General features: G+C 38.7%; 1 protein-coding gene across 4 annotated transcripts in view; it reads right to left on the bottom strand.

The window, feature by feature from the left end:
- The window catches only part of ARHGAP12 (Rho GTPase activating protein 12), a 99715-nt gene that overhangs the window by 36643 nt on the left and 39826 nt on the right, over positions 1-23246 (bottom strand). The window contains exons 2-7 of one of the 4 annotated variants that reach the window (XM_068987871.1): positions 21832-22095; positions 13861-14001; positions 12601-12681; positions 4322-4447; positions 1333-1407; positions 989-1003 (exon numbers count right to left, since the gene is read on the bottom strand). In XM_068987871.1, the coding sequence (XP_068843972.1) occupies positions 989-1003; positions 1333-1407; positions 4322-4447; positions 12601-12681; positions 13861-14001; positions 21832-22095 (702 nt within the window). The remainder of the gene's footprint in view (positions 1-988; positions 1004-1332; positions 1408-4321; positions 4448-12600; positions 12682-13860; positions 14002-21831; positions 22096-23246) is intronic. The other 3 variants (XM_068987872.1, XM_068987873.1, XM_068987874.1) reach the window with 3 other exon arrangements.

The raw sequence follows: 23246 nt of genomic DNA, 5'->3' as shown, positions 1-23246 counted from the left end.
GTTTATTCCTTAAAATTAAGGAAATAACAATAAAAGTTTATTTTTAAAAAAACTTTACAAATTTAATTTCTTCATTCAGCGAAACTCCCTGGAACACCAAAACTCTGCCGCACTGAGTACTCTGGTTCTGCTCTAAGGAAGCTTTCCTTTGTCTAGTGGGGAAGATATTCACTAAGGGCTGGAAGCTCCTACAAGAAATAAGAAATGAAAAGAGTTGCTCTATTTTACAGAATCAAATAACATATACTTAAATGCTATGAAGAGGACTACAGGGAAAGTATGAAGGTGAAAATGATAGTCGCTCAGTCCTGTTCAACTTTTTGCGACCCCATGGACTGCTGCCCGCCAGGCTCCTCTGTCCATGGAATTTCCCAGGCAAGAATACTGGAATGGGTAGCCACTCCCTTCTCCAGATCTTCCTGACCCAGGGATTGAACCCAGGTCTCCTGCATTACAGGCAGATTCTTTACTGAGCCACCAGGGAAATCCACTACAGGGAAATCTGACCAAATCTAGAGGATTAGAATAAAATTCTGAGTCTGAACTGAGCTCTAAGAAATGACCTAGAAGTTGACTGGACAAAGATGTGAGGGACATGGGTTTCAGTACATGAAGGCCCTGGAGCTGAAGAGCCAGAGGGCAGTGAGACAGCGGGCCTGAGGACCCAGGACAGGCACAGTCTCGCAGACCTCAACACGAAGTTTAGTCCCCCTTTCTGAAAGGAAATGGGGCCACTGGCGGGGAAGAGGAGGAGCAGCAAATTATAGGGAGACTTGGGGAGGGGTGTCCTGCAAACACTGAGGTCAAGCAGAATTTCTCCAACGTTAAGACTGAAGAGAAGTCACCGGCAGTTTTCCAAGCTTAGGAGAAACCTCAGGTTGAGTTAGGTTCTGCCAATATTACCTGGCATAGGCTGGGTGATGCATCTGACGGTTTAGAGGGGAAAAGGGCATCTAAGCTCGTTAATGAGGAGGAGGGTGCTTCTTACCTTTGGACTGTTGGCCTGAGGAAGAAAGGATATTGTGTAAACTTGATAGTATTCTCCAGGGACTTTAACATTTATGTTCAAAAGCCAAACATAAATTCATCCCTTATAAATATGGTATACAAGTTGATCACGAAGGTACCATATTTTGCACAAAGCAGGGAATTTTTAAATCAATAAAATCTGATTTTTAATTTAAACCTATTATGTGGTTATTTTTTGAGAGACCAATGAAATTTTATAGAAGCCCAAGAGATATTTAAACATTACACTTAAGAGAAAATTAATTTGCTGAAATTGATTGAAATAATTGGACTATATTTTCTACTTGCTGCTATCATACTAACTGTATCTTGGTGCTTTGGTGAAGAGGGAGAAGACTCATGTTCAGGATAGCAGGGTTTTGAGGCAGATGGAGATTCCTACAAAAAATAAGTAATGAAAAATGTTACTCTATTTCATATAATTATATTTCTCCCTCTACTCATAGAGGGAGAGCTTAATAAGGGAGGCTGAGAAAAATTTTTTCCTAGTTACTTCCCTTCTATATTTAGCTATGAAACTAATATGGTACAGATGTGAAAACTACAGATGTCATAAAGTTTATAAAATATGGCATATTTTGTACCAATTACTATAAACTTAAATATCATATACAGGATTACTCAAAAGAAATGAGGCATGCTGCCTTAAAATCATGATGCTGCATCAGCTTAAATTAACCATATTTAAAATAAGTACAATCTGCACACTTGTGGATAAAAATGTTAACAGTCAACATATTAATTTGCTCTTGGTGTGAATCCTGGTAGGATTTGACACAGAACACTCACAGGAACTACTTGGCAACTGCCAGAATGAGAACTTGTATTTAATTAAATTGCTATTAATATTTAATATAATTTATAGCTAACCTCAGTTATTAGAAATAAACAAAGATTTTTTTTTAGTATGCAAAGAAGAAACCTCAGACTTACAGATTAATAACTCACCAGAAAAAAAAAGAACATTTTAAAGTCTAAGCCTACAAGAATATAATAGAAACAAGCCAATAATGTGCATTTTCAAAGAAATTCTGCTTTGTCAATATTAGCATGGTATGTGATTTCTACCTCAGGTATTTGTAACACTATTCATGGAGGATAAGACCAAAGAAACATTTTATTGGTACCAACAGCCAAGTTCCATTTAAATGTTCTCTGTTCTCCTAGAAGCTTTGAATAATTTCAGGAAAAGAGAATTAGGAAAATCACATGCCAATATCTATTATTAACTTTCCTATAAAGCCAGATGATTTCTCTGGACATTCATCTTCACATCTGTATCATCTACTTTTCTATACTTATGAAAGTGGATAAAATACTGGTGACGAGCCTGGGAATTTTTATTAAATCACAATACAAAACCGTTAAGTCAACATCCATTTACTTGGAAAAAAGTCTTCAGGTTCATAACTATACAATTTGTAAATACGGAAACTAGGCAGCAGTGAAATGTTACAGGGAAAATTCTTGAAGGGACAACCTTAAAAGCAAACATCCAAGGCCTACATACAAATAGAGAAAACATTAAAATCATGTCAAATATTTCTTTATAAAAAGAAATTACATTTAATGTCCACATGTCAGTTTAGCCTCATTTAAGTATTTTTTCCAACAGCTTCAGAAGTTTTGCTTTTCCATTTCTTGACTTCTCAAAGAGTGCCTAATATTAAAACAGTGTGAGAAAAAGAAGAAAGATTTGATGACCCATAAACTAGAAAATAAGTAACTATTTGAATAATGAGTGGTAACTACATACCCTCACCTACCTCCTTCAAGGTTGTCTGGCAACTGAATTAGGACCTATAGCATTGTAACATTTGCCACACAGTATTAGGTTTCTATGATTACTTTTCAAGTTATACAGATTTTACCCCTTGTATTAGTCCACCAGCTTGTTCTGGTATAGTCCCTCTTTTATAATCTGAAATCTTAAAAACATATATACTAGAAGATGATGATAAGTAACAGAGTTTATCTGATGAAGTAATTATCTATGATTCCTATTTATAAAGGTGGGGGGGAGCCATTTCTACAGAAATAAGTCTAGTCTCAAGAAAATCACATTATCATATTCTGAAACAATTAGATGAAAAAGGATATGAAATAAGAACTCCACATGTTATTCTAATAATATACTGAAAATGAATCTCAAGAAAGATTACAAAGAGGTAAGAAATTTTAAGTCTGCATCAGCAAAACAAGCATCCTTTTTATTCTAGAGTCCACTGGATGATTCAACAGAGTTGGTTCAACCATAGCTTGGGCACTAGAGCATTCATCACATACAGTACAGGAGTTTTTGGTATACACTGAAGTGTAATCTGGTTCTTATAGTTAAATGAATTTTTTTATTATTAATAAAAATCTCTAGGACTATTACCTACATATGTTAACTTCAATGCTAATATATTTCCAAGTCTTCAATAGGACAAACTCCAGAATTTCATTCCTTTAATATGCCCTCTACACTCCACCACCTAATATCCTTACAAACAGAAATTAGAAGTACTTATTTGACAGACTGATAGAGATCCTTTAAAAATGAATTTAAGACTGAAAGTATCCAAACACAGAGAAATATGCCTCAGGAGAGGGCCTCTTGCTTTCACTAACATGCCTGCAAATGCAGGAAACCTATTAACTATGCCGAAAGAGAATCTTGTTGGCAAAATAAGAGTCCCCAGTACCAAATATTTCAATTTTAGGGTGTTACTGCCACTCTCACATCATTACCACCGCTTTAACATCAGTATGTCTGATGTCCACAAATTTGTAGTAATTAATGATTCTATCAGCAGACTTGAGGTCACAAGGTAAAGATGTAACTCACAAGGAAGTTAAAAATTCTACCGCTTTTCCAATCTCATGTTTGCATCAAAATCCACTCCCTATTTCAAACAGAGAACATGACTTCTCAGAAGCACTTTGAGTAGAGAGCTGTTAGCGAAACAGGAGAAGCAGGCTTTCAATCTTCCCTGGGCTGGGAAAGTTAATTAAATGTCTTTACCATTAAATCTCTTAGAAACTGAAGACAATAATGATGTGTGACTTTAAAAGGAGATTATGAAAAAAACCTATCACCCACCAGGCCCAAATGTATCATGTATACATACATCATTATGGCATAGGTCAAAAACCAGAAAACTTCAAAACCAATCCCCACTCTGGGACAAACAGATATGGCATGCAATAAAACAGTCACCACCAAGGTATGAGACTCAACAAAGAAGAAAATAAAGCATAAAGAACCTGCCCGAGTTCTCAACAGATTTATCTTCTCAGAATGTCCTACCTTGTCATTGGCGTCCAGCACAATGGTGCTATGTCTCCACTTTGACAATACTATTGGTTCTTGCAGCCGCCTGTCCAGACTCCTACTTTTAATAATTTCTCTTTGCTGCTGAGATGAAGCATTGTACTGAAGAAAACAAATTACACCTCATAAATAATAGAAACAAAAGTGGGATCTACACATGCTGGCTCTGAGTGACACACGGCGTCAGGCAAAGCTCACCATGTGACACTAACAGGAGTTCACTCATCTCTGACCAGCACTTGGCACAGGTTCACACACCTGGGTGTTGGAGAGACCCAGTTCATGTTAGTTTTGGCAAAACACTTAACATCCCCAAGTCTAACCTGCATTCACTGTAAAACAGATACAACAGAAGCAGAGGGTTAAATCGCATACAAAAAGTGCCAAATGTTGCCCTGATAGGGTCTCAATAAATATTAGTTATGATGATTTGTAAAATGAGGTCATCAGACTAATTAATTTTTTAAAGTTCCTTCTACCTTGAAAATCCACATGAATTCAGTTATTGTCTTGTTTTTAAAATGACACTTTCATACACAACAGTATATTCACATTTAAAGGGCTTTTTGTTTTTACTTTTACTTTCTATTTATAGGCCAAGCACACTACTATTTATTTCTCTGAAGTGGTAAAATGTAACCAAGTCAAACAGTAGTGACCGTACTAGTGCCAGACACCAATTGTGAATATATCAGTTGTGTACAAAGGATAAGTGCTGTGCTTAGCCGCTCAGGTGCGGCCCACACTTTGCAACCCCATGGACTGTAGCCCACCAGGCTCCTCTGCCCATGGGCATTCTCCGCTGCAGTGGGTCGTCATGCCCTCCTCACAAAGGATAAGTAGTAACTGCCAAACAAAGATCACATATAAAATTAAGAACACATTATTAATAAGCTTCTAAGTCTTACAATGTTTGAAATGTCAGGTAGACCACCAGGCATAAACATCTGAGAAATGTGAGGTTTAAGAGTTATGCTGTTTCATACAGGAAGTTTTAATATATTATAAATAATAAATTATAATAAAATGACAAAAGAAAATTCATCTATTTTTAAGGGATACATTCTTCTCCTGAAACCAAAGTATTCCTAATACCTACTTCAAAAAACCCCAGTAAATCTTAAATTTTAATGACTCATTGTAATTTCAGTGAAATTAAATTGTTTTATCTTATTATTAAATTTCAATACATAATTTATACTGTTTTTCTTATTTTAAAAAACCTTCCAACATCTTTCTCCACAGTATGTCATTTCTTCACTTTCCAAAATGAGTCCATACAGGCCCTGTAAACTGTTTCCCAAAGCTGTTACTTCATTTTTCACAACAGAATTTGCCAAAGCCAGGTAGTCACATGGGTGTATGTCTTTCACTCACTGTTGCCTAACGAACAGCAATCTTAAAATCTGTCACACAAGTTCACAGAAGAATCACTTATAGAAGGAACAAAGATGAGGATTAAAGGCTTCCCCCCCAAAATTCTGTGAAATAAATTTCGTAAATGCAGAAACCCAGTCATTAGGTAGAGTTGTATTATCACTTCAATACAATCACTGTTAGGAACAATTAAAATATGCAGTTGTGTATAAGCTTGTCTATGAACTTTAATGGACATCTACCCTAGCTTTTGAATTTTATAATTACCACAACTGTTTAGAAATCCTTTCCGCAGGGCAACAAAAATAATGTAAAATTAAACTGGGTAATAATCACCATTTTAAAGGTGTTGACAGTTTTACTTGGCAACAGTATGTTCATAAAAGCAAATAAAGCATAAATAAAATGTGATATAAAATCTAGTGTAGACAGAAGACAAAAATAAAGTGTCACATAATTAAAGAAAAATAAGACACCAGTTAAAACACACAAACACATCTAGTTGAACAAGATGACCAAAACGTTTAAAAAATCTTCTTAAAAAACCTCTTTTAAGAATTTTAATTGCATTTTTATTCGAATAATTTCAAACATACAAGAGAACAGCAACTATAGTAAAAACCCACCACTGAGCTCCAATATAACTAAGACAGGTAACTTTCTGATTTCTAAAGAAATGAAATATGAGGGTTCTCTGAGCACATTTTTTAGATTCCGTTCCTCTTCCCCTCCCCAGCAACGGCTTCCCTGGTGGCTCAGACAGTAAAGAATCTGCCTTGCAATGCTGGACACCTTGGATCGATGCCAGGGTCTGGAAGATCCCCTGCAGAAGGAAATGGCAACCCACTCCAGCATTTTTGCCTGGAGAATTCCACGAATAGAGGAGCCTGACAGGCTACAGTCCATAAGGTGGCAAAGTATTGGACAAAACTGAGCAACTAACACACACATTAACCCCCGCCTGGCAGTACCATATAACTCAGTCTTCACCATTCTCAGGAACTTTACACTTTAGTACATATACCTGTATCTATAACTACGTATTACCTGTGGGCTTTTAAATTTTATATAAGTGGAATTATATCACACATATCAATCTTCAATTTGGTTTTTCTCTCAATAATGTTTTTATTAAAAAAAAAAAACTAAATCCATGTTGGTGAGTTTGCAGCTCGAACTCATTTATACTTCACTTCCTCGTAACACTACCTTGTATGTGGATGACAGGGGTAGAGTAGGATAATCAAATAGCTCAGAAATACCATTTAAGGACTGTAGATAGAGAGGAACTTTAGGGGGCTCTGGGAGACCACAATATGTTAATGACCACTGAAGAAGGCAGGCTTACTTAACCACAAAACCAAGCGCGCTTGCTTAGCAGCAAAACCATGCAACTGAAGCAGGAGACATGCCCCCAAACAATAAAACAGTGGTGGCATGAGGCCCACATCCTGCCCAGTGCGCTCAGCAAGTTAATGATACCTAGGACATGCTCTCTGCCGGCATAAAGAAGACAGTAATTTACGGAAAGGTGACACTTCAAAGTGAAAGACCCTCACTGTACTGAGACCTGAAGCAAGTTTTCCATAGTGGCATGACAGCCCTGGGTTGACCAGGCAGGGACAACAAAACTCCCCTGCCCAATCTGGAGAAGGAGCTGATGGTGAAAGCATGAGACAGATGGTCTTTTGCCCTTCCCTACTTTTCCTTTGATTATAAACCTGCAACCCAGTAAGTTCTCAGCACTTGTCACTCTCTCACCCACCCACTTGTAAGCCCCACAAGTGTCCTATTCTAATAGTCACATCTTATCTATTACTTTGCCTCTTGCTGAATTCTTTTTGTGCTGAGATACAAAGGACCAGAGCTCTCTGGAGCCCAGCAAAACTCCATCTCTAGCAGTTTCACAGACAGCACAATTTAACCTCAACGGTGGGGAACTAACAGCACTCCAACCAGCAGAATATAATACTCTCCACTGCCTTACTTGGTACTGTTGAATTTATACGCATTTGTGTACAGAAAATAAATGTATATACTATGTATGATGTTACTTCATTGCTTTCATTCTCCTGGTGACTTGGAAATTCTTTTCAATTACTTATTTCATGAATTTCCTTTCCTCCGTATGGCTTAGTCATATTAGGTAGTTAGAATAGGAAAAAGGAGTCCAAAATGGTGGTGGCTAAAAGACAAGAAGGGAAAAGCCCATGAAAATAGAACAAAGGAAGGTCTGAGGACCAGAGTGAGGACCTCAGGTAGAACAAAGAGCACTCCTGGCTGGCCCCATTTACACAGGGCAGGCCCGGGGGGAGGGAAAAACATATAAAAAGAGGAGCCAAAGGGCCCAGGGTCTCTCTCTCCCACGCGCACTCTCTCTCTTTCTCTCTCTCTCTCCCTCCACTTTTGGGTCAGCATGCCCTCATGCCTAGATGATATATTTTCCTTTACTTTCTAAATAAAACTGAGCTGTAACACAGAGCTGTAACACTGTCCGAGAGCTGTGACACACACCTAGGGCTTCAAAGTCCGTCACTTCAAATTTTTGTTGTGATGAGACAGAACCAAGGAAATTACACACTCCCCTGACAGTCATATATTTTGCCTATTTTCAATTAGGTTCTCTCTCTCACTAGTGTATACATAAAGAACCAGCAAGTTCTTTACACATTCTGGTTTCTAAGCCTTTGTAAGCTTTACAAATTCAATGTACCTTTTCTGAACCCAAAGCTCATGTTGTCCCCTTTGTGTATGGTATCGTTAATGTTAAAAGGTGTTCTGCTGGATTGTATGTAGTCACGTCTGTCCATCTTTTCCTTTATAGTTTTTCCTTAAACAGTCTTTTTGAAGAAATGCTTCCTACTCTGAAGTCAAAGACATTCTCTGATCCAGCATTCTACAGCCTTTAAAGTTTTGCTTATTACATTTATGACTGTCATCTACCTGGAATTAATCATTAGGTGAGAAGTCAAGATCTATGTTTATTTCATTTTCCTCCTGTGGAAATAACCAATAATCTTCTAAATATTTATTGTACAGTCCATGCTTTACCCAGGGATTTGTGATACTACATCTGAGGTTCCTATTCTGTTCTGCTGGTCTATTTCTCTGCACATGTGCCCACAACTTAATCACTAGAGCAGGGACCCCACCCCTCTCCTATTCTTAAGTAGACATTCTCCCTACTCAGGAATATTTTGGTTCTTTACAGACTTTTGCTTGCAAGTAAAATTTAGCATCAATTCAAAAAAACAAAAAAGGTGGAGACAGGAACAGTAAATGGAAATGCAGTGAATTTACAGATCAATGGGGACACTGTTACCATGTTAAGCATCCCAACCCAAGATCATAATGGTATATCGCATCACTTCAGATCATCTTTTATGTCCCTCAATTCTGCTCTGAAATTTTCTTAAGATCTTACAAACTTTCTGTAGGTATAATCTTAGGATTCTTCTTGGCACTGTTGCTGCTGCTAATATAAAAAAGAACTTTATTCCTATCATATTTTCAAATTAACTTTTTACTAGAGAATTGGGTAGTTTTTAGGTTGATTTTATGTCCAGCAAACTTGCTGAACCAGTAACAGTTCTGAGTTTGCCAAATCTCTTGATTTTCTAATAATAAAAGAACAATTGCGTCTCTTTTCTTTTTTTTAATTTGTTGAATAGAAGCATTGACAGGAAAGTTATAGTCTAAGACCTAATTCTAATGGCAAAGCTTTTGCAATGGCACCATGAAGTAAGAGATTACTATAAACTATATGATAAGTAATCTTCAGCATGATGTAATGTATCATTACATTTGAAGTGATCTTTTTGTAGAAACATATAATTGGGTCATGGTTTTTATCATTTCCAAAAATATTCAATAGCTCTGTTTAAACCATTTACATTTAACGTAATTTATTTAAATGTTAGGATTTAAGTCTGTTGCTTTGCTTTATATTGTTTATCATGCCTGTTTCTCCTTTCCTGCCTTCCTATGGACTATCCTGAGTTCTTACTAATGTAGTTTAATCTATAGCTCTTTGAGTCTCTTTTGCTTTACAGTTTTTTAGTGCTTACTCTAGCTATTACAAATTATGTATTTAATTCCTCCCAGTCTACCAATATCAGAATTTTACTATTTCAAGTGAAATGTAGAAACCTTACCAACAATTATCACACTACTCTCCCCTCTTCACAATACAGTTGTCCTAGATAACATCTCCACCTTAGAAATGTTCTAATTTTTTTAAAGGTCAGATATAATTTTTTTGATTTCCTCTTTGATTTCCTCAGTGATCAATTGGTTGTCTAGTAGCATATAGTCTAGTCTCCACGTGTTTGTGTTTTTTACAGTTTTTTCCTTGCAGTTAGATTCCTAATCTCAAAGCACTGTGATTGGAAAAGATGCCTGACATGAATTTACTGAGGCACACCTTGTGGCCTAGCCTGTGATCAGTCCTGGAGAGTGTTCTATGTGCACTTGAGAATGTGTACTCTGCCGCTTTTGGATGGAATGCTCTTTAAATATCAATTAAGTCCATCCAGCCTTGGGTGTCATTTAAAGCCTATGTTTTCTTATTAATTTTCTGTCTGGACGATCTATCCATTGACCAAAGTGGAGTGTTAAAGTCCCCCACTACTGTTATGTCACTGTTGACTCCTCCTTTTATGGCTGTTTGCATTTACCTTATATATGGAGATATTCCTATGTTGGGTATGTATATATTTACAATTGTTATATCTTTTTCTTGGATTGGTCCTTTGATCTTTATGTAGTGTCCTTTCTCTCTTATAACTGTCTTTATTTTAAAGCCTATTTCATCTGATATGAATACTGCTATTGCAGCTTTCTTTTGATTTCTATTTGCATAGAATATCTTCAGATATTCACCCTTCCCATTATACTCTGTTCATTTTTAACGTTCCAAGTTTTCTTCATTTATCATTTCTCTTCCGTTTTAAGGATTTCTTACAGCAATTCTTTGAGAATAAGACTGCTGGTAATAAATCTCTGGGTTTATTTTAATCTGAAAATGTCTTTATTTTACTTTTATGCCTGAAGGATATTTTTGCTAGATGTACAATCTGAGTTTTTTCTTTCCGCATCTGTAAAATGTTGCACCACTTCCTTCTGGCTTCATGGTTTCTAATAAGACATCCTCTGCTATTCAAATCATTATTATCCCACAAAGTACTTTGTTGTTTCACTGAGTTGCCTTCATGATATTTCTTGCAGGGGCAGGGTGGGGGGAGGGGGGAGGTGAAGTCTTTAGTTTTCAGAAATTTGATTACAGTGTGTCTGGATATGGATTTCTTCGAGTCCATACTGTTCGGTATTTACTCAGCTTCGTGAATCTGGTGGTTTGTCTTTTATCAAATCTGAGATGTTTTCAAACATTGTTTCTGAAAATATTTTTCAGCCTCTCACTCTTTCTTCACTCCTTCTGGAATTCTCATGAATGTTAGGTCTTCTGTATGGTCCCACAGATCTCTGAGACTCTGTTCATCTTCTTAAAATGTATTTATTTACTCTACCTAGGACCATACATTCCTCTCACAGCAGAGGCAGAGGTGGGAAAGCAAGCCCTAGTGTACAAGCCCTTTTCAATACCATGTTCAGGACACATTTGCTCACATCAGTGAAGCAAGTCACATGTCTAGACTATATTCAGCCATGGTAACAGCAGAACAATATGCCCCCATTCACAGCAAGAGGTCACTACGGAGGTACACAGCAAAAAGCACTGATACAGGAGTGGGTGAGGAATGGATCAAATGATGCAAACTGCCACCACAGGTAACCTTGCTTTTTACCTTTTGATGGCTTTTAAGATTGTCTCCCTCTACTGAAGTTCCACAGATTCAGCAAAATTTGTCAATATGTGTATTTATTTTTCTGTGTTCTGGTCAGTATTGAAGGCTCCAGCTGAAGACTCATCCCTTCCTTTAGTTTCAGAAAATTCCAAGAAATTATATTTCCAAAATACTATTTCTCTACCACTTCTTCCATTTTCTTCTTTGAGAATTCCTCATTTGTACATACAGGAAACTTTCCACCCCTTCCATCTCCTTTAACCATGTTTTAATATTTGTTATCTTCCTGTCCCTCTGAATATAGTTTAGTCTATCCACTGCACTATGTTTTTTAATGATCTTTTCTATATCCATGTATCTCTAAACTACTAATATTTTTCTTTAAATTGACTTACTTTGGGAAAAAGAAAAATTTATTTAGAAACTAATGTCTATCTGATAATTGACACTACAGATACATCTGCTACTCATAGGTGTTTTCTAAAATGTTAAAATAAGGTACCAATTAAAATGTAAATGTTTGCTCAGATATCATTAATATTTACATATATTTATATCTTAATACTAACAGTGGTTAAGTACACAACCATTTTGAAACCTACTGCTTTAGATAAACTCAGCCCTGGTACATTTATCTTTAGACCTTGGAAGGTCTCATTACTACATGCTGCTAATGACTGATTCAACTATAATACACTTCTACATACAAGAATAAACTTGAATACTGAGTTGTTTTTCTTTTAAGTAAGTTTAACACCAACTTCTTGCAGAAAACTCAACAAATTTAAGAGAACTCTTTACGTTACTGCCACTTAAAGGGGATCTTGGATCCAGGAACAATAAAAAACTGAATCAAAGAACTTTTAAATAGGGATTATCAATATTTTATAGTTATAAAATAAATGTATGTCACAGAGTAATTTAAGCAAAAGATTCTCAATGAATTATGGAAAAACTAGTCTTGCTGCTTTTCAAGAGCTGAATAAAAATTTTAAAATAAACCTGTTGTAACCATTTTCAGGTATTACTTCGTCCACTATTTTTACACAGAAACTCAGTGCTAAGGTTTATTACCTTTGGCAACTCCCATTCTGACCGAGATCCATCCGCACTGTAGTAATACTGTCTGCCTTGATCGTCAACATGCTTGAGCCACTATAAAAACAAAACAGGTGTTATATTTTAAACACAAATAGAGTTGAGCTTAAGCTTATAAAATCATAGGTATTGGATGATATTCTTATGGATTTTATTTTATTTGCTCAAAAACATTCCAAAAGAAATATAACAAACTTATACTAACAGACTTGCATTTTAAGTCAATAAAAATAAGAAACTAAATATTAAATGCAAATTTATTTTCTCTCTTTCATCCAGTGTCAAGCTAGTGATCCAAACACCACTTAGCAACACAAGAAATGGATAACATAAAGATACAAAGATACATGTGTGGACAACATATATATGTAGGTATGTGGTCACAAAGACACACAACCCTGAAATCAGGGTTGAGAAATTAACAAAAGGGAATTTTTCTTCAATCTTTAAGGATGAAACTAATAGACGATTTAATCCAAACTTCATACAAACCCTTAGGAATTAATTACCTGCAGTAGCCAACACAGCTTATTCATACAATTTAAGTAACACCGACAACAAAACTTCATGTAATACCGGAAATATGAAGGAGTAAAGACTAAAACATATGATCTTGATTGTGAAATAAATGAAAATTATTGTTTTCATGTGTTCCAGTGTTAAATAATTAAAGAAACAATGTGGAGTGAAAAAACCTATCTCCATTTATTCCCAAGGCTTTTATTCGTTAAACTAGCACAAACAACCATTACCCTCTCTGATGATAAACACATAAAATTACAACAAGTATTCTCACACTAATTAATTAATCATAAAGCACTAGATCCATGGTTCTTGTTTTACATAACTTGGTAATAAAAGATAAAGCAATGTAGGAAGTGAGGGGGATTATTATGACATGTTGAGAAAACTATTCCCAAAAAACTATTTGCCAAGAAAAACACAAAGAAATATGTTTACTGAAGAGGCATAAATGGAATGACACTCAACGGGTCTACTCTTAAAAAGGTTCTGTCTTAAACAGGTTGACACCACAAAAATTATGATAACTGGAAGCAGTTTAAAACCATGAATCAATCAGTAGTTACACTGAGTTTTCAGACTGTCAGCTGACAGGGCTACAGAATCGCAAGAAAATATTTTCATGAGTTTTTAAAATACTACTAGAGCTTCAGTACACAACGATTTTATGAGAGGAATCTGCCAAGAAAACTAGATGAGAAAAAAAGAATGTACCTTTTCATTAGTATAGTCACTGGTATATAAGGTATGCCCACGTTCATCCAACTCTTCTGACCAACCCCTTGGAGGAGAACCACACTGACTATCTGACTGGCTGAGACAAATGCTGTGGTAGTTTTCTTCTGATGAAAGAAGCTACAAATAGTCAGAAACATAAGGATTGTTCTTCTTTGAATATACATATACAGCAGTTGAAAATCTAAGCAATTGACTTTATTTGGCTATACATACTAAAGATCTTGAATATATTCAAATATTTAATTCTCAAAACAAATTGTTTAGTCTTTTTAATGGTACATTGTAAGTGGTGTGAGGAAATTAAGTTATTATATTGCATTAATGCAAGCCTATAAATGTTCACTATAATGAAACTGAAAACAGTGTTTTCAGACTGAGAGATAAAAGTGCTACCTTCTATGCTGTGCTACTTTCAACTGAAATCAGGTTAAAAAATGATGGGGATAGAGCAAACGTATGCACGCACATCTATGTATAAGCAAAGCAGGAGGTGAGGGCTCTTCATTAGACTGAGATACTTGAAAATTTCACCTATTAATCACAAGTTCCTAGCCAAACACCCAGCAAAAAGTGCTTAATGAATATATCTTGAGCTAATTCTTTTAAAGAATGTGGGATGGGAGAGGGGAGGGAAAGACGCTAGCTCTGTAACACTGTATTTTATTTTGTAATTGATCATAAAGTTTTCCTGACTCACTCAACACAAATGCTTGTTAAAAACTATTCAAAACTATACTTTAAAAGAAAAAAAGAACTGAATGAATTCAAGCATAATACCGAAAGATTAAGATATTCAGTGTAATATTTACTGGGCTAATTCTGCAAGTGACCCTTCCAGGGTCACATTCAGGTAAAACAGTGTCTACAATTACATCTACTCAATAGATCAAATTTTCTACCACCATATTTGGTCTGAAACACTCAGATGTGTAGATTCTCAATGTTGTACAAATAACAAACATCCTAACGTCAGTAACATGTCCATAAAAACTGACAAAGACAACTTAAAGTCTTGAATGGAGTGAGCTGTTCATGTTTTGTAATAGCAATGGTTTAAAAAAATGGAAAACCTAACTGAAAAATCAGGATTATTTTAATCTAATTGAGATCACTTAAAACATAAGCCACTATCAGAGTGGTACAATAAGAATCTTTTAGAAACAAAATAAAAGGCAATCTGTACGGAGAATATTATTCAGCCATTTAAAAAAAAAGAAATTTAGTCATTTGTGACAACATGGATAGATTTTGATGCCAGTATATTAAATGAAATAACTTGCAGAAGAAAGACAAATACCCAGTGATCTCACTCACATGTGGAATGTGAAAACAAACCAAACAAACAAGCTCATAAGCACAGAGAACAGACTAGTGGTTGACAGAGACGTAGGCGATGGGTGAAGAGGGTCAGAAGGTGCAGACTCCTAGTGACAAAACAAATTAAGTCCCGAGGATGGAATCTACAGCACGGTTACAGAGTTAATAATACAACACTGCACATTTGAAATCTGCTAAAAGAGTAGATTTTAAAAGTTCTCATCCCAGAAAAAGAAATTCTAAACTACGTATGGGGACAGGTGTTAACTAGGTTCATTGTGATCATTTTGGCAATATATACAAACGTCACATCATATTACATCACAATTTTTTCCAAAACCATCAAGCAGCAAGAGGTTAAGAAATACTCAGGAACAAAACTAACTGGAAGCAAGAATCCAGATCGGTAAAGAGAATAAAAAGGCAGCATTCTCCAAGAAGGCATTTGCCAAACCTTGAGCTAAAACATTAGTTTTCAAGACCATGCATACGTACTGGGAAACAGGACTTGGGACAACGTAGGTAAGGCAGGGAGTCCCCCAATAAACACGGGACCCCAAAGAATTCTACCTGCAGATTACAGGGTAAACCAGAAACAAATCTTGTCCCTCTACTGCACACTAGGAAAATCACAGGAATAACTGGGGGAAATCAGCGGAGAACCCAACAAGCCAGTCTTTATGCATTCAAATTACTACTACCTAGGTGGCCTAGGGAAACTAAAACTGAAAATTTAGTTTCAAATGTTCATAGGATACTAGTTTCCCCAGGCACCTGAGAGAAACACAAGGAAAGCCTTTCAGGAGGAAGAAACTGTCAACATTAGCACTAAAGATTTGTTATCTATGATTTCCAACAACTATCACCTCACATTAAAACATACACACACGATATGAAACAAACAGCATGAGTGAGACTCAGCAGAAAAACAGCATATTCAGACTCTTAAAGACTTTACATACTGAAATTATCAAAAATAAAGTAGAAAACAAGAGCCAAGGAAAATATGACAAATAAATGCAACATATGATCATTCGGTGGATCCTTTACTGCAGGAATAAAAACATAAAGGATATTAACCAACCAGTGAGAAACACCGAATGTTAACTTTGCATTAAATAATACTCAGATATTAAATTTCTTGGATGTGATAAATGCATTTTTCAATATGTTTTCAATTTGTTTTACTGGAAAAAGTCCTTATACTTAGAGAATAAAACATTACATTGTCTGGACAAATGATTCAGAATAAAATAGTGGAGATAGAAGGGTGAAGAGAGGTAGAAAGAAATGTGTGCAACTTTTGAAGTCCATGCACCCTAGAGTCCAAGCTCCGCAGAGAAGCCTGCACACCGCAACTAGAGTAGCCCCTGCTCGCCGCAACTAGAAAAGCCTGCGTGAAGCAAGGAAGACCCAGTCCAGTCAAAGAAGAAAGAAAGAAACGAGGCAAATGTGGTGAAGTGGTAACAACTTGCACATCCAGATGAAGGGTCCCTAGCATATAGGAGCTCAATGTGCTGTTCTTTCCACTTTTCTGTATGTTTCACACTTTTCAAACTAGTAACATGGGTAGTTCCACCAAACCAATTAAAAATAACACATTTTTTAAGTTCAAGGGTTGGTTTAATATCAAACAAACACACATGATGAAGAGACAAACAGCAAACAGGAGCCTAACTTGAAAATGACTGAAGACAAAACACAGAGAGGGACAGCAATAAAATGTTAAGTATAACGGAAATCAAGAAACATGACTAACGGAGTAAGCACATTAAACACTTATCTAATCAAAGTCCCAAAATGAGAGGAAAGAGAAAATGAGACAGGAGCTGTATATAGATAATGCATATAGATATATAGGAACTTCCCACAGTTAATCAAAGGCAGAAACTCCTCACATTTCAGATTCCCAACAAAGCCTGGGCAGGAAATAAAAAAAGATAACTTCACCTAACCACATCACAGTGAAATTACAGGCACAAGGTCCTCAAAGCCTCCTGCAAGAAGAGACCTTCAGACTAAATTGTGCATATTAATAACAGAAGCCTGAAAACATGAGAGTAAGTCTCAAGGAACTAGGAAAAAACAAAAAGCAAACAATCACCTTTTAACTGTGTACCAGGTAAAGGCAGTCTTGAAAAAATAATGAAAAATAAATTTCCAGGTAAATGAAAACCAAGACTCTATCACTAATGGAGGCTCACCAAGGAAATTTAAAGGTATGGGTATGTACTTAAGGCAGTAAAAAAATTATTCAAGATAATGTATTCTGCCTAAGAAATCTGAAAAAGAAAGTGGTAAATATGAGGATTAATTTTAAGAGTCACCATGTACAACAGTGAGGCTTCCCTGGTGGCTCAGTGGTAAAGAACCCACCTGCCAAGCAGGCGGCACAGGTTCAATCCCTGGGCTGGGAAGATCCCTGGAGAAGGAAATGGCAACCCACTCCAGTATTCTCGCCGAGAGAAAACCCATGGACAGAGGAGCTTAGTGGGCTAGTGTCCATGGGATCACAAAAGAGCTGGACATGAATTAGTCACTAAACAACAAATGTACAACAGTTGTGGGGGGCAAAGGGGACTAGAAAATGGAAATAAACAACAAAAAAAAGCCCCACAGCACTCAAAGACAGGGGACAGGGTTTCAAGGAGCAAGCAGATGCTGATTAATTGTAGATGTTGACACATACGCCAGTTACAGGTTCTAAGGTAGCATTTCTTAGCAGCAGCAGCACGGACAGTTAGGGCCAGATTATTCCTAGTGGTGGGAGCTGTTGTGTGAATCACAGGATGCATGATAGTTTCTCTGGCCTCTACCCACGAGACACTGGTAACCCTTCCTGAGCTGTAACAACTCAAAACATCCCCAGACGCTGCCTAATGTTCCCTGCAGACAAAACTGCCCTAGGTGAGAACCACTGTTCTAGGGCAACCACTAAAATAACAAGCTTCTGAGTTAGAATGAAAGAGAGGTTTGCTCCCACTTGAAACCCAATAAGATAACAGTATTGAAATAAGCTCAAAAAGATCTGAACCCCCAAGAACAGGAGAACACAGAAAGACACAAGAGCTGCAGAACTCTGGAAGCTGAGAAGCTGATGAACAAAAACCTAAATTATCCACAAAGCAAGCAGAATCTAAACGGGTCGGGGCTGGGGTGGCACTGAGGAGGAAAGATGAAATCCAAGTTTACACAGCAACGTCTTCAAATGGCTCGGGTTCCTCCTGGAACCGAGGCACTAATCTGAGGACTGAGATAGCCAGGATCCCCTTCTCATGCCTGGCCACCAGGTGTGCCCCCTCCCTTCCTGCAGCAGAAGCACAGGGACTGATTCCCTCTCAAGAGGAACTCTGAGCTGGGAAACAACAGGCACAACTGGAACATGGGTACCAAACAGAAAGAGGGGAGACTAAGGGGCTGTGTGTGAAATAAATGCTGCAACCAACACCCTGAGTAGCTCTTACTGGCCAGTGATTCAACTTCTGCAGAGACTGGTCAGTGTGAAAGGGAAGACCTCATGGTTCCAACACTGGAGACATCCAACATGCAGCTGACCAAGATCACCATAAAGTCAAGTTCAAAATGCCTCGCAACTGTGAGAAAAAATTATCTCCAACCTAGAATTCTGCACTCAGGCAAACTCTCAATTAAATGTGAGAGTACAGTGTCAACATTTTCACACACATGGTCTCAATTTTACCTCCATACACAACCTTTCTCAAAAAGTTACTGGAAGGTGTGCCCCGGCCACTCTGGAAACACCTATTTTTACACAATATGTGCAGAGAGTAGAGGAGTGAGCTCGCTCAGACTGCGATTTAGAGATCACTCCCATCTAGTCTCTGAAGTGTAACAGAAACCTAAGAAAGGCTATTCCAGTTTCCGTGCGTACTTTAAATCCTTTTCTTCCATAATTTAGCCATTTCCCTAATTCTTCCAATTGATAAGACTTGACTTTATTATGGACACACAGGACAACTTACTTTCAAATCTTTCTAGACACACAAATTCAAATCACTTCCCTAACACTTCTCTTATTATAGTAACATGTGAACAATTTCTCACTAACCCTCCACCTCATTCCTCAACTCTGAAAGTTTAATACAAGCTACCACCAAAGCATAGCTATAAATAACCAACTGAAAAACAGGACAAGAGGAGGGGTTATTAACTATACAAAGCTCTTAGACTCTGCTACACACAGGATGTGTTACCTGATTTCTCCAGCTCCCACCTAGCCGGAGTTCTGTTTCTGCTGGACAAGTCAGCTGCCCTAAGGACAGGTGTCCTGGGTGTGTGCAGGGGCTGCCGCCTACCGACCAGCAGGACGCTAACTCCTTTCCATCCCTCCCACCCAGGCTTCTCTGCAGACCTGCACAGTCCCAGGGAATCTCTGGCCAATTCACTGCACTGCCCTCCGGGGGGACCGGCGGGTAGAGGTGTGTGTGTATATATGTGTAGATGGGGGGGTAGGGGTCTGTGTGTGGATGGAGGGTAGAGGGGTGTGTGTGTGTGTGTGTGTGTGTGTGTGTGTGTGTGTGTGTGTGTGGATGGGGGGTTAAGGGTATGTGTGGGTGTGGATAGGGGGTAGGGGTGTGTGTGTGTGTGGATGGGGGGGTAGGGTGGGTGTGTGTGTGTGGATGGGGGGGTAGAGGGGTGTGTGTGTGTGTGTGGATGGGGGGTTAAGGGTATGTGTGGGTGTGGATAGGGGGTAGGGGTGTGTGTGTGTGTGGATGGGGGGGTAGGGTGGGTGTGTGTGTGTGGATGGGGGGGTAGAGGGGTGTGTGTGTGTGTGTGGATGGGGGGTAGAGGTGTGTGTGTGGATGGGGGGTAGAGGTGTGTGTGTGTGTGTGTGTGGATGGGGGGTAGGGGTGTGTGTGTGTGTGTGTGTGTGTGTGTGTGTGTGTGGATGGGGGAGTAGGAGGTGTGTGTGTGGATGGGGGAGTAAGGGTGTGTGTGTGTGTGGATGGGGGTAAGGGTGTGTGTGTGTGGATGGGGGTAGTGTGGGCGTGTGTGTGTGTGTGTGTGTGTGTGTGTGTGGATGGGGGAGTAGGAGGTGTGTGTGTGGATGGGGGAGTAAGGGTGTGTGTGTGTGTGGATGGGGGTAAGGGTGTGTGTGTGTGGATGGGGGTAGTGTGGGTATGGGTGTGTGTGTGTGTGTGTGGATGGGGGTAGGGGTGTGTGTGTGTGTGTGTGTGTGTGTGTGTGGATGGGGGGTAGGGGTGTGTGTGTGGATGGGGGATAGGGGTGGGTGGGTGTGTGTGTGGATAGGGGGTAGGGGTGGGTGTGGGTGGGTGGGTGTGTGTGTGTGTGGATGGGGGTAAGGGTGTGTGTGTGGATGGGGGTAGTGTGGGCATGTGTGTGTGTGTGTGTGTGGATGGGGGTAGGGGTGTGTGTGTGTGTGTGTGTGGATGGGGGGGTAGGGGTGTGTGTGTGTGGATGGGGGATAGGGGGGTGTGTGTGTGTGGATAGGGGGTAGGGGTGGGTGTGGGTGTGGGTGTGTGTGTGGATGGGGGTGGGGTGGGCGTGTGTGTGTGTGTGTGTGTGTGTGTGTGTGTGGATGGGGGTAGGTGTAGGTGTGTGTGTGTGTGTGGATGGGGGTAGGTGTAGGTGTGTGTGTGTGTGTGTGGATGGGGGATGGGGGGTGTGTGTGTATGGATAGGGGGTAGGGGTGGGTGTGGGTGTGTGTGTGTGGATGGGGGTGGGGTGGGCGTGTGTGTGTGGATGGGGGTAGGGGTGTGTGTGTGCGTGGATGGGGGGGTAGGGGTAAGGGGGTGTGTGTTTGTGTGTGTGTGGATGGGGGTGGGGTGGGCGTGTGTGTGGATGGGGGGGGTAGGGGTGTGTGTGTGTGTGACCACCCTCCAGGGGTGTGTGTGTGTGCTGCACTGAGTATGTGTCTCTGTGTGTGTGTCTATGAAACCAAGGTTGGGGAAATGGTATGGACACTTGTCAGAGAAAATAATGATTTTAGGGACTTCCCTGGTAGTTCAGTGGTTAAGATTCACACTTCTGCAGCTACACAGATTCGATCCCTGGTAGGGGAACTAAGGTCCCACAAGCTACATGGCATGGCCAAAAAAACAGAAAACAACCAGCCAGTCAAGAAATAATGTTTTTAGAGTGAACTGTCAGACTTAGAGGACGTTCAGCCTGTAGCAAAGGACTTATATTATACTTATCTCCCGTACACAGTCATAAAAAGTGATCTTGTACCTCTAACAAAAACTGAGAAGTATCTTGCCAGTCCCATCAAATCATAAAGAAAAGCATCAAGTAACTGGGTTTTTGTTTGGCTAAATCACATCACATATTTTCTCCCCTTCTTTTTCTAAAAAATCGTAACTGCTTTGGCAACAACGATGACTGGATTAGTATCTTCTAGCATGTGAGGGAAATCAAGGGCAATAGGCAGCATTAACCCAGTTAACTCTAGACAAGTAAGCATGCCACAGGGCCAGCTGCTGTCTGTCTACACACTAGGAAGCAACAAGCAGTACTATGATAAAACTTGGAAAGAAGATTTAGTATCTTAGAGATTTCAAAGGTTAGAAGCAAACCTATTTACTTCTCTGAGGAACGAAAAGAGAAGAAGCTCCGTAACTCACTGGTTGACCCCCTAGCTCCTCATACCTCTTGATCCCCTGGACTCTGGGAATCTCCTTTGCTTGTGTTCGTATCTCGAGTCCAACGAGGGGGTTTCCAAGTTCTTTCCTGTGTACCTCTGTTATAGTAATAACAACGCCCTGAACTATCTTTATGAGTTTCCCATTCTCCATTAATCTGAATTGCTGGGCTTCCAGGGACCGGGGGAAGAGCCGACTGGGATATCTTCAGTTCCTGCAGGTTAGCGTAGACGGGAGAATCAGGTCGCCCTTGATTTGGAGGTGTCGTTGCCTATGAAAGATTTGAAATATCCATGTTTACACATGTATAATGCTGATAAATAAAAATTAAATAAAACATGAAATTTATAAACATAAATACAAATTCATTTTAAAACATATATGGAGGGGTATATATATATTCCTTTAAAGGAAATGAGAATTTAAGTTTTAATATTCATAGTTTGAAAAAATAAGAATTTAACAGTTTTAATATTCATAGTTTGAAAAACAAACATAAAAGCTTTCAGAAGAACCCAGAGTGCACTTAATCACTTCCCCTCACTCTGAGAGCACACTCAACTAGAAGTCAGGAGCGGTGGGCTCCAGTTTAAGATCTGGCCTGACAAGCTGCAAAACCACAGATCAGATCGCTTCATCTCTATGAAACAGAACTGTTTAATCTCTGTAAGTGAAGAAATTGGATTAAACCACTTAGGTCTCCACTGGCTCTAAAACTAAATGATTTTAAAGCAATTTTTAAAATACAAAAAGTCTTACACAGAAGTCAGCACTTACTCAGAAAACTATGAAAAAATTTTATATCCTAAGCTCTAATATTAAATCAAGAATATAAGTAAAAGATAAAGGAGATATAGTAGTACTTCAGCCAAGAATTTACCACATACTACTCCTCCTCAGATATAATTTCTCAGTGTGTGTGCATGCGCACGTGTGTGCTCAGCTGCTCAGTTGTGCCCGGCTCTTTTTGACCTTATGGATTGTAGCTTGCCAGGCTCCTCTGTCCATGGGATTTTTCAGGCAAGAATATTGGACTGGGCTGCTATTTCCTTTTTCCAACGAATGTTCCCAACTCAGGGATCCAACCTGCATCTCTTGTGTCTCCTGCATTGGCAGGCGGATTCTTTACCACTGAGCCACCTGGGAAGCCTGTTTCTCAGTAGCCCTAAACAAATCTTTACGCTCTTCTTAGTTTATTTATATGTGAAATTCCTAAGAGCAGAAAAAAACTAGCTGTAACTCTGATTTACATGCTTATTTAATTTCAACTTTCAGTTTTACATTTATTTGTAAATGTCTCACTAGATGTCAGTCAAGAGCAGAATACTCTTCACACACTTTGCATAAGGACCTTGTAAACTGTACTAAGTTAGAGTTATAGCTGCTGAAAGAATAAGCACACATCTAAGAACACATTTTTAT

The sequence above is a fragment of the Capricornis sumatraensis genome, chromosome 15, assembly GCF_032405125.1.
Source record: "Capricornis sumatraensis isolate serow.1 chromosome 15, serow.2, whole genome shotgun sequence".
NCBI classification, from domain to species: domain Eukaryota; kingdom Metazoa; phylum Chordata; class Mammalia; order Artiodactyla; family Bovidae; genus Capricornis; species Capricornis sumatraensis.
The sequence above is the reverse complement of the archived record's forward strand: the minus strand, read 5'-3'. Positions and strand labels throughout refer to the sequence as shown.